This window comes from Oryzias melastigma, linkage group LG6 (genome assembly GCF_002922805.2).
Source record: "Oryzias melastigma strain HK-1 linkage group LG6, ASM292280v2, whole genome shotgun sequence".
Lineage (NCBI taxonomy): Eukaryota > Metazoa > Chordata > Actinopteri > Beloniformes > Adrianichthyidae > Oryzias > Oryzias melastigma.
The window spans coordinates 20894353-20907140 of NC_050517.1; the positions used below are offsets into that span (position 1 = coordinate 20894353).

At 38.7% G+C, this 12788-nt stretch overlaps 1 protein-coding gene across 1 annotated transcript in view; it reads left to right on the top strand.

The window, feature by feature from the left end:
- The window catches only part of b4galnt3b (beta-1,4-N-acetyl-galactosaminyl transferase 3b), a 42863-nt gene that overhangs the window by 22318 nt on the left and 7757 nt on the right, over positions 1–12788 (top strand). Inside the window, exons 12-18 of the mRNA XM_024281462.2 lie at positions 2180–2280; positions 3947–4008; positions 4095–5241; positions 9102–9361; positions 10631–10784; positions 10856–10928; positions 11011–11164. Coding sequence (XP_024137230.1) covers positions 2180–2280; positions 3947–4008; positions 4095–5241; positions 9102–9361; positions 10631–10784; positions 10856–10928; positions 11011–11164 — 1951 coding nt within the window. The remainder of the gene's footprint in view (positions 1–2179; positions 2281–3946; positions 4009–4094; positions 5242–9101; positions 9362–10630; positions 10785–10855; positions 10929–11010; positions 11165–12788) is intronic.

Below are 12788 nucleotides of genomic sequence, written 5' to 3' on the forward strand. Positions count from 1 at the left end.
TATTTTAGTAACAACCTAATGATTTTGGCTAAGTTGTTATCTACTGTTTTTTTAAAGGAAAATTTAGAGTTTAGCTACTATTTTAGCAACATGCTATGTTTTTGGCTAATTTGTTATCTACTGGGTTTTTTAGGTAAATTTATAGTTTAGCTGCTATTTTAGCAACAGCCTAACGATTTTAACTACTGAGGAATTTTAGACTATTTTGGAGTTTAGCTAGTATTTAAGCAACAAGCTATGGCAATGTGCTAGCTCTTTTGGCATCTACTACGATTTTTTTGGGGCTAATTTGGAGTTTAGCTCAAATTTAAGCAACATACTAAATATCGTTTGCAAAATTGGCATTTATTAGAGATTTTTAAGCACTTTTTCTATAAAATTTTCAGAAATTTAGGTCAACTTCAGCGTTCTTTCATAGTTCTTTAACTAAATGTCCAGTCTTTCAGGAAATATAACATTTTTTAAATATCGTTTGCATTTTCAGCAAATCCCTACAGCAATTAAAGTAAATTGCGTCATCATTTTCAGCAAAAAGCTTAAACTTTTTCAGTGACTGCTTTCAGCAAAGAACATTCACCCTAGCATTATCGCAGGTAATGCAAATTTTTTTGTTTCTATTGTTTTTGAATTACTCCATAAGCCAGGATACAGTGCAGTATCAGAGTGTATATTTGCATTTTATGCAAATCAGATTATTTCAAAATTCTATTCTTTGCTGTACTCGATTATCTCCTTCATTGGACAAAAAAACTTGTTAAACCTATTCAGATGAAATTTGTGTTAATTTTAAGACGTTCTTGTGGCACGTTTCTCATGACAAAGGACATTTATCACAAAAGCTGAGCTCAAAGTAGCTTTTCTTAGTATTTCCTTATTCAAATCTTTGTGAATCAAGAGCAGACAAATAAATGCAGTTTGAAAAGCTCCCTGCTTTACTCTATTTGTCTTGTAAACAACTCGATCATGAATGTCTGGCTTAGTGCTCGCCATTTCTGTTACATCAGCAAGGTTAGTAAGGGGTCATAAGCTAGCATGTAAACACCTACGACCCAGAGAAGAAATTCTAACAAACTACTGCCACTTTGGAGAAACTTTGTCCAAGAAAGCAACACAGGTTTTTTTTTAAGTTTGGCTAAAAATTGCATATTCAGAATGAAGATATCACTAAGAACACTTTGAAAATAGATCAAAAGATGATCAAAGTGGGATTTTAAAGAGTTTTCTATTCATATTCTCATTCACAGGACTTGACGTGCAGTGAAATATTTATTTTGTAAACTCACAAACTCATTAGAGAGGAGCTAGTTGACATTTTTATTCATCTATAGTTCAATCTTTCTTTATTTTATTTTTTTTGTTAATAAGAATACACTCAATACTGACAATTTTTTAGTAAAAGGCTAGTTCAAAATTTTACAGTTTTGCACAGTTTGATTTTTTTTTAATGATAACCCAAAAAGACAACTTTATTGTTTTACAACATCAAAAACACAAAAGATCTAGAGAGCTTTACACATGCAAAGAAATACTTTATAAAATTAATTATCAATAAACTTCCTTAAAATATTTGTTACTTAAGTTAAAACACACTAATAAAAACGACAGACACAGTACAGGGTCTAGTCTCGGTTTAAATAAAAGAGTCGATAAAGGTAACATGAGCTCAGGTGGATTTAGCATCAAGAACTGGAACCTGTGTCTATACAGAACAGGTGAATGCATTTGCATTCTGTTTAGTTTTAACTCCTGGTTGTAACAGTTGACTGCCTTTGAAAGAGATCCCATCCTGCTGGTTTTTTCCATTATCTGGCAGTTTGTTAACTAGCTGCAACAAACTTAAGGCGATGTTGCAGCTAACTGGAGCCAGAGTACATCAAGAGTAAAGAAACTCAAAAGATTGAGCTAAATTATTTCTGGTCAGCTCACACAGGATTGCAGATTTTAAGTGAAATAGAAAACTGATTTAATTTTATTGTTGATTTATTAGTTCTAATATATTTACTTGTTGTTAGCTCTTGCAGTGTGAGTTAGTTTTGAGGATCTGTAGTTGGAAAATCACATTTCTAGTCCTGCTTATCTTAGTTTCCACAAGGATGTCTTTAGTCCTATTAAAATGTAATTTTATTAGAACAAGAGTTTTCCATAACATGAACTTCAGCATTTTGCATTATGTTTTTAGGTCCACTTGTCCTACATCTTCCCCAACGACTATACCCGACTCACACACATGGAGACGGAAAACAGCTGCTTCTACTCTGAGAGCCCAGAGTACATGAGAATGTAAGTAAATATATTTAATTTTATCTTCATATTAAATAATACACATGGTTTAACTAAAACTAGTTCATTTATTATCAACAGCAAAGTTTTGTTGTGACATTTAGGGTGTATTCAGACTGGGAAAACGATTTATTCCAGATTGAATCCCAAACAAAACCACCTGACTAAAGGTCTTTTCAGTCATTGGCCAACAGTTATGGGGGCGGGTCTAAACAAAAAGAGTGAGATGGAGGTGCTGCAGTTTGCAAATCTTCGTCAGGATTGTTCACTCAACACTTTTAACTGCTACGGTGGAGGCATGCTGCAAGGATCTACGAGGATCCTACGAGGTTCGCTAATAGGTGTTTATGACATGTAGATTGTCGCTAAAACAGTGTGAGAATCAATGTGAATCACGTTAAAAATTGTTTTTAATGAGCCTAGATTCATCCCACTACATCTTAATGAGCTGCTGGTGCATCAACGCTTCACGTTTGTCCACTAATGACCGGCTACGGTGGCTGTTTTGGTCCAGCCTGAGGAATCTCAGAGTGAACTGAAGCTCATTCTGTTTGGAAACAAACTGAGACCACCTCGAAAGATGGAAGTTTGTGTGTTTTCAGACTGAAACTTTGTTTTGTATTCTGGGGGAAACGAAAACATTTGGTCTTCTTAAAGCGGAGGTTGGCAAACTATGGCCCAGGGGCCAAATGCGGCCCATTAAAACATTTAATCTGGCCCACCAAGATAGAATAAATGATATTGATAATCCTTATAAATGTTTTTTTTTTCCTGTAATTCTGGTGTCTCTCCATGCATGCACAATACATACATAGACTTATATTTAGGTACAGAAAGTTAATCTGCATTCATGTGGTGTTGGAATATTTGTTGTTTTTCTGACAGTCATTTTTCAGATCATTCCAACTCCACATGAATGCAGCATTTCTCTAAATTTGTGATTTTTCCTGAGGGACAATGACTTAATGGTGTAATTGGCACCAAAATGAGAAACAAGTCAGTTTGGAAATAAAACCTCCAAAATTTTCAGTTTTAAAATATAATTTCTAGGCTAAATGAAAGCATATTTTCATCCAGATTCCTTGTTATTTCTCTTATTAGGTAGATTATCAAAACACTTTATGCGTCAGTTCCTGGTTTGACCCTTCTGTCAAATTTTAGAACCCTTTGTGGCCCACGAGTCAAAAAGTTTGCCCACCCCTGTCTTAAAGTGAACCAGAGTTTGTTTCCCCTTATAATCTAGAACGAAGTTTCAGTCTGAATACAAAAGTGGACCCTGGTCCAGGACCCGGCCGTACAAAAGTAGCAGTAAAACGTGTTGAACCTGGCCTTCATAAAGACGATCAAAATTGATTAACAAAATAAAAAGTTTGAATAAGTGAACAATTTTAACAAATATTTGCAAACTGCAGTATCTCTTTTTTCTCTTTTTGTTTTGACCCGCCCCTTTTTAACAGCTGGCCAATGAGTGACGAGATCCTATAAAATAGTTTTGTTTACAACCTTTGGTCCGGAGAAAAAACTCTCCGGTAGATCCCAGTCTGAATACAGACCAAACACCAGGTCTAGGACTCAATCTGGTCCAAATTAAGTGAATTCAGTCCAAATTAAGTTATTGAATACACCCTTAGACATTATCTGGATTATTTTGCCTTTTCCTCTCCAGGTATGGTTTCTCCAGGTACATGACTTTTGATCACCCATTTGAGCAAACCCGGGAGGACATGGGTATGTTTTTAAAACATATATCATTAAATAGTTTGTATTTTTAGATAAAGCAGCATTCTTTTGACTGATATTTTGTTGAATGTTAGATTTTGCAAAGTTTAACGAAGAGGAGGAAAACATAAACAACTACATTGATGAGACTGAGAAGAAGAACGATCGGAAAACAAAAGATAACGCCCTTTACCCCGAATACGGAGACAACTATGACAATTCTATTCAGAAGCAAAAACGCTGGCTCTTATCCTTCGACAACCAAGAACAAAACAGCACAAGGGGCAAACCTTCTGCACCAAGGCTGAACACTCAGGAGCTGCAAGGGAAGCACGCTACACCACAGCCCCCTTTGCTGGTGTCAATGGATGCTTTGAAACACCAGCAGCAAAACCAGACGCAGATTAGAAAGAAGAGCTCTCTTGAAACAAATAGGAAGAAGAAATTAAAAGGTTCAGCGCGTCGAAAAAAGAAGCTGAGAGTGAAGCAGCAAATAGATGAGGAGATAAAGGATGACAAAAAGCAGAATAAGTCAGAGGGATTAGCAACTGAGCAGCTCCCTCTTAAACAGCATCTGAACCTTGTGTCTTCTGAAAAAAATCAAACCAAATTCATTCAGAAAATCAAAGATTCGCAGGCTCAAAACACAGCTGGACAAACCATGGTGACAAAAAGAAGCACAAGAGCACACCAGAAGACGCCAGTAACCAGAAAGACGGAGCTCCGTCCAGCCAACACCAAACATTTCACGGCGGTCAGTGATGATACGGTAAATCGTGTGGAAAGCAATCCAGGAAATTCCATCAGAGCTAAGGAGATAGAGCTAAACATGCCTTTAAATGGAGATGAAGAAAAGAGCTTCCACAAATATGGGAAGTCTTCCCAAAGAAGGACAAACAAGAAGAGGACACAAACAACGAGAGGAGAGAGGCTGGAGGACAACAACCTCTACAAGTCGAGTGAGATCAAGACAGAAGCAAATAACGAAGAAAGAGTGGTTCCGTGGTGGGAAGAGAACAACTTTAATGCCGATTATGAAGACTCGGAGACTCCTGCGCCGGTGTTTGACGTCCAGGTCAACTGGAACCAAACCTTCAAGGTGAACCCCCTGAACCTTCAGCGGCTGCGTTCAGATTGGATCGATCTGCAGTGCAACGTCTCTGGAAATCTGGTGCTGCCGCCCACCGATGCTCTGCCGATAGTCAAGGGTTTCATGGACAGCTTAAATGACAAGTATGATGGGTAAGTCTATGAATTTCATTCAGTCGTGTGTGATATCATTTCTGTTTAATGTGAGATTTTTAGTTTGTAAAGTTTTATCTTTATTTTTTTAATCATTGTCAATGTGAAGATTGAATCCAACATTGTATGAAAATAACATAGAGGCATATACAGAGTGGCAAAAAAGTATTCAGTCAGCCACAAAATGTGCAAGTTCTCCCACTTCAAAAGATGAGAGAGGCCTGTAGTTTTCATCATAAGTAAACTATAGGAGACTAAAATTTTCTGATTTTTAAGAGAATTTATTTGTAAATTATGATGGAAAATACCTATATGGTCAATAACAAAAGTTCAAGTTGTTATATACCCTTTTTTGGCAATGACAGCAGTCAAACAAAGGTTTTCACAAACTGTTGCTGCTATTTTGGTCCATTCCTCCATGCAGATCTCCTCTAGAGCAGTGATGTTTTGGGGCTGTTGCTGGACAAAACAGACTTTCAACTCCTTCCAAATATTGTTTTCAGGGATTAAGATCTGGAGATTGGCTGGGCCACTCCAGGACCTTGAAATGTTTCTTATGAAGCCACGCCTTCGTTCCCCGGGCCGTGTGTTTGGGATGGTTGTCATGAAAGACCCAGCTTTGTTTATTCTTCTTGATGGAAGGAGGTTTTCACTCAAAATATGACCATATGGTCCCATTCATTCTTTTCTTTTACATGGATCAGTCATCCTGGTCCCTTTACTGAAAGATAGCCCCAAAGCATAATGCTTCCACCCCCATGCTTTACAGTAGGTTTGGTGTTCTTTGGATGTAACTCGGCATTCTTTCTTCTCCAAACACAACAAAAAATTCTATTTTGGTTTCATCTGACCATGAGACATTCTCCCAATCCTCTTCTGGATCATCCAAATACTCTCTAGCCAACCTTAGACAGCCCTGGACATGTACTGGCTTTAGTCCCAGATGGAGGGAGATTATCTGTGGTCTTGTATGTCTTCCATTTCCTAATAATTGATTTCTTTACACCAATCTGTTTACATATTGCAGATTCTGTCTTCCCAGCCTGGTGCAGATCAACAATTATGTTTCTAGTGTCCTTAGACAGCTCTTTGGTCTTACTGGAGTTTGGAGTGTGACTGTTTCAGGTTGTGGACAGGTGTCTTTTATATAGATAACGAGTTCGAACAGGTGCAAATAATACATGTAACGTGTGGAGGACCGAGGATCCTCTTGGTTGTTTGTAGGTGACCAAATACTAATTTTCAACCATAATTTGCAAAAAAAAATCTTTAAAAATCAGACAATGGGATTTTCTGGATTTTCTTTTCTAGTTTTGTCTCTCATAGTTGAGGTAAACTTATGATAAAATTTACAGACCTCTCATCTTTTTAAGAGGATGAACTTGCACAGTTGGTGGCTGACTAAACACTTTTTCGGCCCACTGTATCTATCAAGTTCCAAGTTAAGGAATAAGCAAGAGCAGAGGAGAATAGTGGAATTCGGAAGGACCTGTGTGAGAGTGATGTGGTGTAGGTGTAGCAGAGGGGTTTAAGGTGGAGGTGGGAGTGCACCAAGGATCATTTTTGAGCTCCTTCTTGTTTGCTGTAGTGATGGTCAGACATAGATAGGAATCCATGTGGATCAGGATGTTTGCAGATGACATTGTGCTCTATAGTGAGATCAGGGAGCAGGTGGAGGAACATCTAAAGAGGTTTGCTTTGAAAAAGAGAGGAATTAATCTATGTGTAAATGAGAGGGACTCAGGGAGCAGAGGGGAAGAAGTTGGAGGCTACAGGTCAATACTCCACAGCAACAAAGTGTGAGAAAGAGGCGAAGAGGCGTGTGCAAGCAGGTTGGAACGGGTGGAGGAAGCTTTCGGTGTGATGTGTGACCAGAGTGTCACCGAGGATTAAAAGAAAGGTGTAGAGGAAGATTCTGCAATTGATGGTTCATTTTCTGCTGGAAGGCAATAAGTCTGATCCATATCCTTGGCTTGCTATGATGTATTCTGTAATAATATGTTTCAGTGTTATTTAAAGTTTAACCAGCTGACCAAACAAAACGAGATACAAAAAAAGTGGTGTTGATCTGATTAGTCTGCACATTCCCATCCTGTTTGTCAGATATGAAAATTGCACAGAGGGTCAAGGCAAATTTGCCTTGTAGTTTTAACCACTGGATCAAGAGAAGATTGTCCTGAAAGTCTGTTTGTTGTTTGTAATCCCATACCAGTAACTGAGCCACCTTTGTTTGGTTTCATGATTTCTACAGGAGAATAATGGTGGCATAACAATGAAATCTTTTTATCTGTAGATTTGTGTGTTTGGAGCATTGACATGAATAACAATGGACAGCTCAAACCCCCCAACCCCCCCCCCCCACCCAACACACACACACTTCCATGTTCCAAATAGGTTACAAGAAGGCCAAAGTCCCATTAACTTCCATTGAGAAACAGGCAGTCATTTCTCAGTCATTTTATTTGTCAGAATAATCATTTTTGCCATGATGCTTCCTTCTTAACACATTCTTTCTAATCCTATTTTTTTAAAGATATTTTTTTCTTTATCACCAGTTATTCAAGTTATAAACTGACCAATCAGATACCTCAGTAAAAGCTCGTGGCTCCCGCTGGCCCCGCCTTGAACGTTTGATTGACAGATTCCTCCGCGTCATTTTTAGTGGGAAGGGTGTGGGCTTCGAACAAGCCGGAACAAACTCACCCCTGATTGATTGACAGTACTTCCTCTGAAAATCTTACTCAGACTGACTCGGATTTGCGGTAGGCATACCAGGAAGTGACGGCGAAGGCTCCGCCCTGATTTCGCCAGGGTGGAAGGTAATGCATTTCCTATGGGGGACCTCAGTGCTGGAGATGTCCAGTTTTATTTAGACGGTCTATGGTTACTTTGTGAACTTTTGAACTGCTACACAAAAGTAGTGTAGAAAAGAATTCAACTCAAATTAATTTATATTGTTTTACCAACTTTTTCAGTTTAAAGTTTTAATTTATGTCCCCTATTATAGAGTAGTAACTAGTTTAATTTTTTAAAGTCCCACTCCGATCCTCTTTTGATCTATTTTCAAGGCGTTCCCTGTGGTCTTTTAATTATGATTATGCCATTTTTAGCCAAAATTTAATAACAAAAAACCTGTATCAAGACAGTTTCTGCTGAGCAGCAGTAGTTTATTAGAAAGTTGCCTCTGAGTTATGGGCATCAAAAATGGAGAGCAATATTGGAGCTATGCTTACAGTTTTTAGCCAGATTCCAGCTCAGACGAGGTAAACGAAGACGTACATGGATCTATTTGTCTACAAGTAGATGCATCAGAATGGAGGTGGAATCTTGTGGCACACTCAGTGTATTTTCTATGTCACAAATACGCTTTTTTTTAATTTACAGCTATTTGAATAAAAAAATATTCAGAAATACAATTTTGACTTTAATTTTCTTTATATATGTCCTCCATAATCAGAATCAAGCTACAAGAATATGTTAAGAATTCATCAGGGTGGGTCTTTTTTCGAGGAAAATATTCTATTTTTGTTTAGCAAATAATCATAAAAGCAGCTTGTAGGTAGCTGTATAATTAAGATTTATTCTCACAAGCTGACAAATTAGAAAATAACTGCTAATATCTTTGGCTCTTTATTAAAAAAGTCTTAACCTCAAGCGTTTTCTTCCTATAGGTCATTGTTGTAAAGTCTGAACTATTAGTGTTTTAAATACTTGATATTTCAATCCTAAAACACACCTTAAATGATTTACCTACCACATCCACTCTACTATCTATCATTTTTTTTACTACATTATGCAATTATACACTTAATATTGCGAAAAATGTGTGCGGCATCACTCATTTGTGATTGGTCCTGCAGACAGTTCACTCTGGAGCGTGTGGTCAACGTGGTCAAGCGTGCGGACTTGCCCCAAGGAAGCCGCTATCTGCTGGAGCTGGTGCTGAAGGACGCCAAAGGGCAGCGGCTACGCCTGTCTCGCTACATCTACGCCCTGAAGAGATACAGCAAGAAAAACAGCTGGGGTTTGGGTTTCCAGGCGTCCAAGCCCAAGACGGTTCTGTGCAATCCGGTGGGCTTTCGCTGGGATCCCTCTGCCACCGTCCACTTCATAGTACCTGGTAAGTCCAATGAAAACATTTAAGCACTGCAGTTTTCCTGCACAATACAACACAATTCAAAACCGAAAATGAATCTTCGTAATATCAGGCTTATATCACTTTTAAAGACCTTTACATCAGCAATTAACGACTGTCCAAAAAGAGTTACAAAATATACAGATTTCCTTCATTTAGCAACAGTCATTTCTGATCAGCATCATGTTGATCTACAAGAACTGTCATGACACCGTTTCCCACAATGCATTGTTTTGTAGTCATTTAGACACCTTGCAGTCGGCGCTGCGCCTAATTTCTGGCAACGCTCACCTAGGTAGGCCTCTTGCACCCGCCCCTTTCTTGCTATACTTTAGTGACGGCGCACATGTGACCAGCTTACACGGCGCAGCACGTTCATCTCAAGCCCGCCTAATGTCATGGCTGCTCAAAGTATTTAACGAATCAAATAAATCCCCTTATGCAATTGACCAATCGGATGTAGCCCGTCACATCAATGACCAATCAAATGAAGCCCTTTTATGTTAGAGGCCCGCCTCCTATAGAGACATGCACAAAATGAAATTCTTAGGTGCAAAAAGATGCTAAATTAGCCTGGAACAAACATTTATATTATATAAAATAAAATAAAAATATTTGAAAAGAATATATACACATATGTATGCATATAACAAACAGTTGCACATTTTATACTGTTTTCTTGTATCATTACATGTGATTTACTGTTTGGGAACACTCAAAAGAAGCCTTAATTTAGTGCATGGGTGTCCAAAGTGGGGATTGTGGGCCAGATTTGGCCCGCCAAAGGTTATCTTTTGGTGGAAGGCGCAGAGCTTTTAGCTAAAACTCCTTACTAATTTGAGTAAGTGAGGCTTTGCTGTTAAAGGTTTCAAAGACAAACGTTACTTACTTTTTATTGTGATACCTTGGGCACCCCTGCTTTAATACTTTAATGCCACTCAGATTTAAAACTGCATAAAAAAGGAGATCTTTGGAAAAACCTGATCTTGTCAGGTTAAAAAATCCACTATAAAAACATGTTAAATACAACATAAAACTGTTGTCTTTTCATTTTAATAACATGAAAATATATGCGAGTGTGTGGCACAATGGAAGAAGTAGATAGTCACCATGGAATTCCTCCATTGACTGTGTTTGTTGTTAGCCGTCCTTTCTTTGTGGTTGCTTGTTAAAGGTTCTCACGGAGCCCTCTTTGTGGTTTGTTTATCTGTCTCTACTGAGAATCTGGTGTGGTTGTGTGAATCCCTTTGGCAGTGAAGAACCAGGCTCGGTGGGTGCAGCAGCTGATTGATGACATGGAGCAACTTTTTAAAGAAACGGGAGACGGAAACTTCAACCTGATCATCACGGACTACAGCAGCACCGACATGGACGTCAGGAATGCCCTTGAGAAATCCTCACTCCCCAGGTGTGTGAGTGTTTAAATACCTTTGAAAGATAGATTTGAACATTTTAAATAATGCGCGGGAATTTTAACAGGTACCAATATGTGAAGCTAAGTGGGAACTTTGAGCGCTCTGCTGGTCTTCAAACTGGTATCGACCTAATAAAAGTAAGTGCTTACAAGAAATAGAAGATAGAAAAGATGTGGTACGGCTTTTGTTCTAAATATTCTCCTCATACATCTGCTCTAGGATGACAACAGTATTGTCTTTCTGTGCGATCTTCACATCCGCTTCCCTCCTTCAATCATTGACACCATCAGGAAGCACTGCATCAAAGGGCACATGGCTTTTGCTCCCATTGTTCTCAGACTGGACTGCGGCACCACGGCATCAGAAGCCAGAGGTGGGCACAGATACCGACAGTCTCTACAACACGTGTGTCAAAGTCGAGGCCTGGAGGCCGAATCCGGCCCCTGTATAATCATGTTCGGCCCTCCAGATGATTTTATTTTATTATTGTTATTTAAGGTTTAAGTTGATTTATTCTTGCTACATGCTAACCACGTGTTTTGGCTAATTTAGGTTTTTTTTCTGTTTTTAGTCTATTTTGGAGTTGAACTAATATTTCAGCTACATGCTAGCTGTTTAAGCTAATTTAGGGTTTTTCTGGCTATTTTGAAGTTTAACAATTTTTTCAGCTACATGTTAGTTGTTTTGACTAACCCAGATTAAGTATTTTAGGCTAATTTGGCATTTAGCTAATATTTTAGCTTCAGCGTTTTCAGCTATTAGCTTCAGTGATTTCAACTAGCGTCTTCAGCAGCCAAATTCAGCATTATCGCAGGTAATGCTGTATATCTAGTTCATAATTATGTTAAAAACTTTTGGTTTTAAAATTTTAAAAATGTTGTCTTAGAGTGTTGAATAAATGTTAATCCTGTTCAGGCCACGACCTAAGTTGTGTTTTGGATTTTGGCTCGTTGTGCGATTGAGTTTGACACCCCTGCTCCACAGAAAGTAAAAATTGAAACATCTGCTGCATGATTAAAGTCCTTTTGATGTATTGTAAAAGCATTCTCAGTAGTATTTTAATTAAAACGATGACAATTTTCCCTGATTTAAAAAAAAAAAAGGGGGTTAGGTTAATGCGTACCAGCAACAACATTTAGCCTTGGACACACCAAAAATATGTGCGGGCAATCCAGTAATGTGCATCTTGGTCACACGTAAATATATGGGAATAAAATTAGTTTTTATTTTTTCTGGTAACACACATTTACATGATTGTTTGCATGGATTCTCAGGACTGCTTGAAGCTGCATTTCCACATTCAAAAGCCACCTCCACCAGACGGTTCTCCCCGTAGACACGGTTTTCCTGAGTCCAATGGACTGCGGCCTGAAGCCCATTAATGACACACAATCAGAGTGAATGTTTTACATCCAACACTTGCATCCCACTCTATCAGAAAGAAATTTAGATCCGAATGAGTCTGATTCTGGAGCTCCTTGTCTGCAGGCAGGAGATGGTTCATCCACGGCTAAATGTTGTTGTTGGTCACACGGATTAACCTAACCCTAACCGGAATCCTAACCCTTCTTTGGGGTCGGTGTGGCCAAGGAAAAAGTCCATCACCAGCTCAGTGGCCTTGTGGTAGAGTGTCCGCCCTGAGATTGGAAGGTCGTGGGTTCAAATCCCGGCCGAGTCATACCAAAGACTCTAAAAATGGGACCCAGTGCCTCCCTGCTTGACACTCAGCACTAAGGAGATGGACTGGGGGGTTAAACCACCAAATGGTTCCCGAGCGCGGCTGTGTCTGCAGCTCACCGCTCCCCCAGGGGATGGGTCAAATGCGGAGAACAAATTTCACACACCTAGGTGCGTGACAAATAGTGGGACTTTAACTTTTAACTTTTTTAACTTTTATTGAGAAAATTACGTGCGAATAATCACTTTAAAAAATAAAATATAAAAGCATGCTTAGAAGATCATCTTGTTCCATGTTAACCGTAGCCACGTTTGTTTAA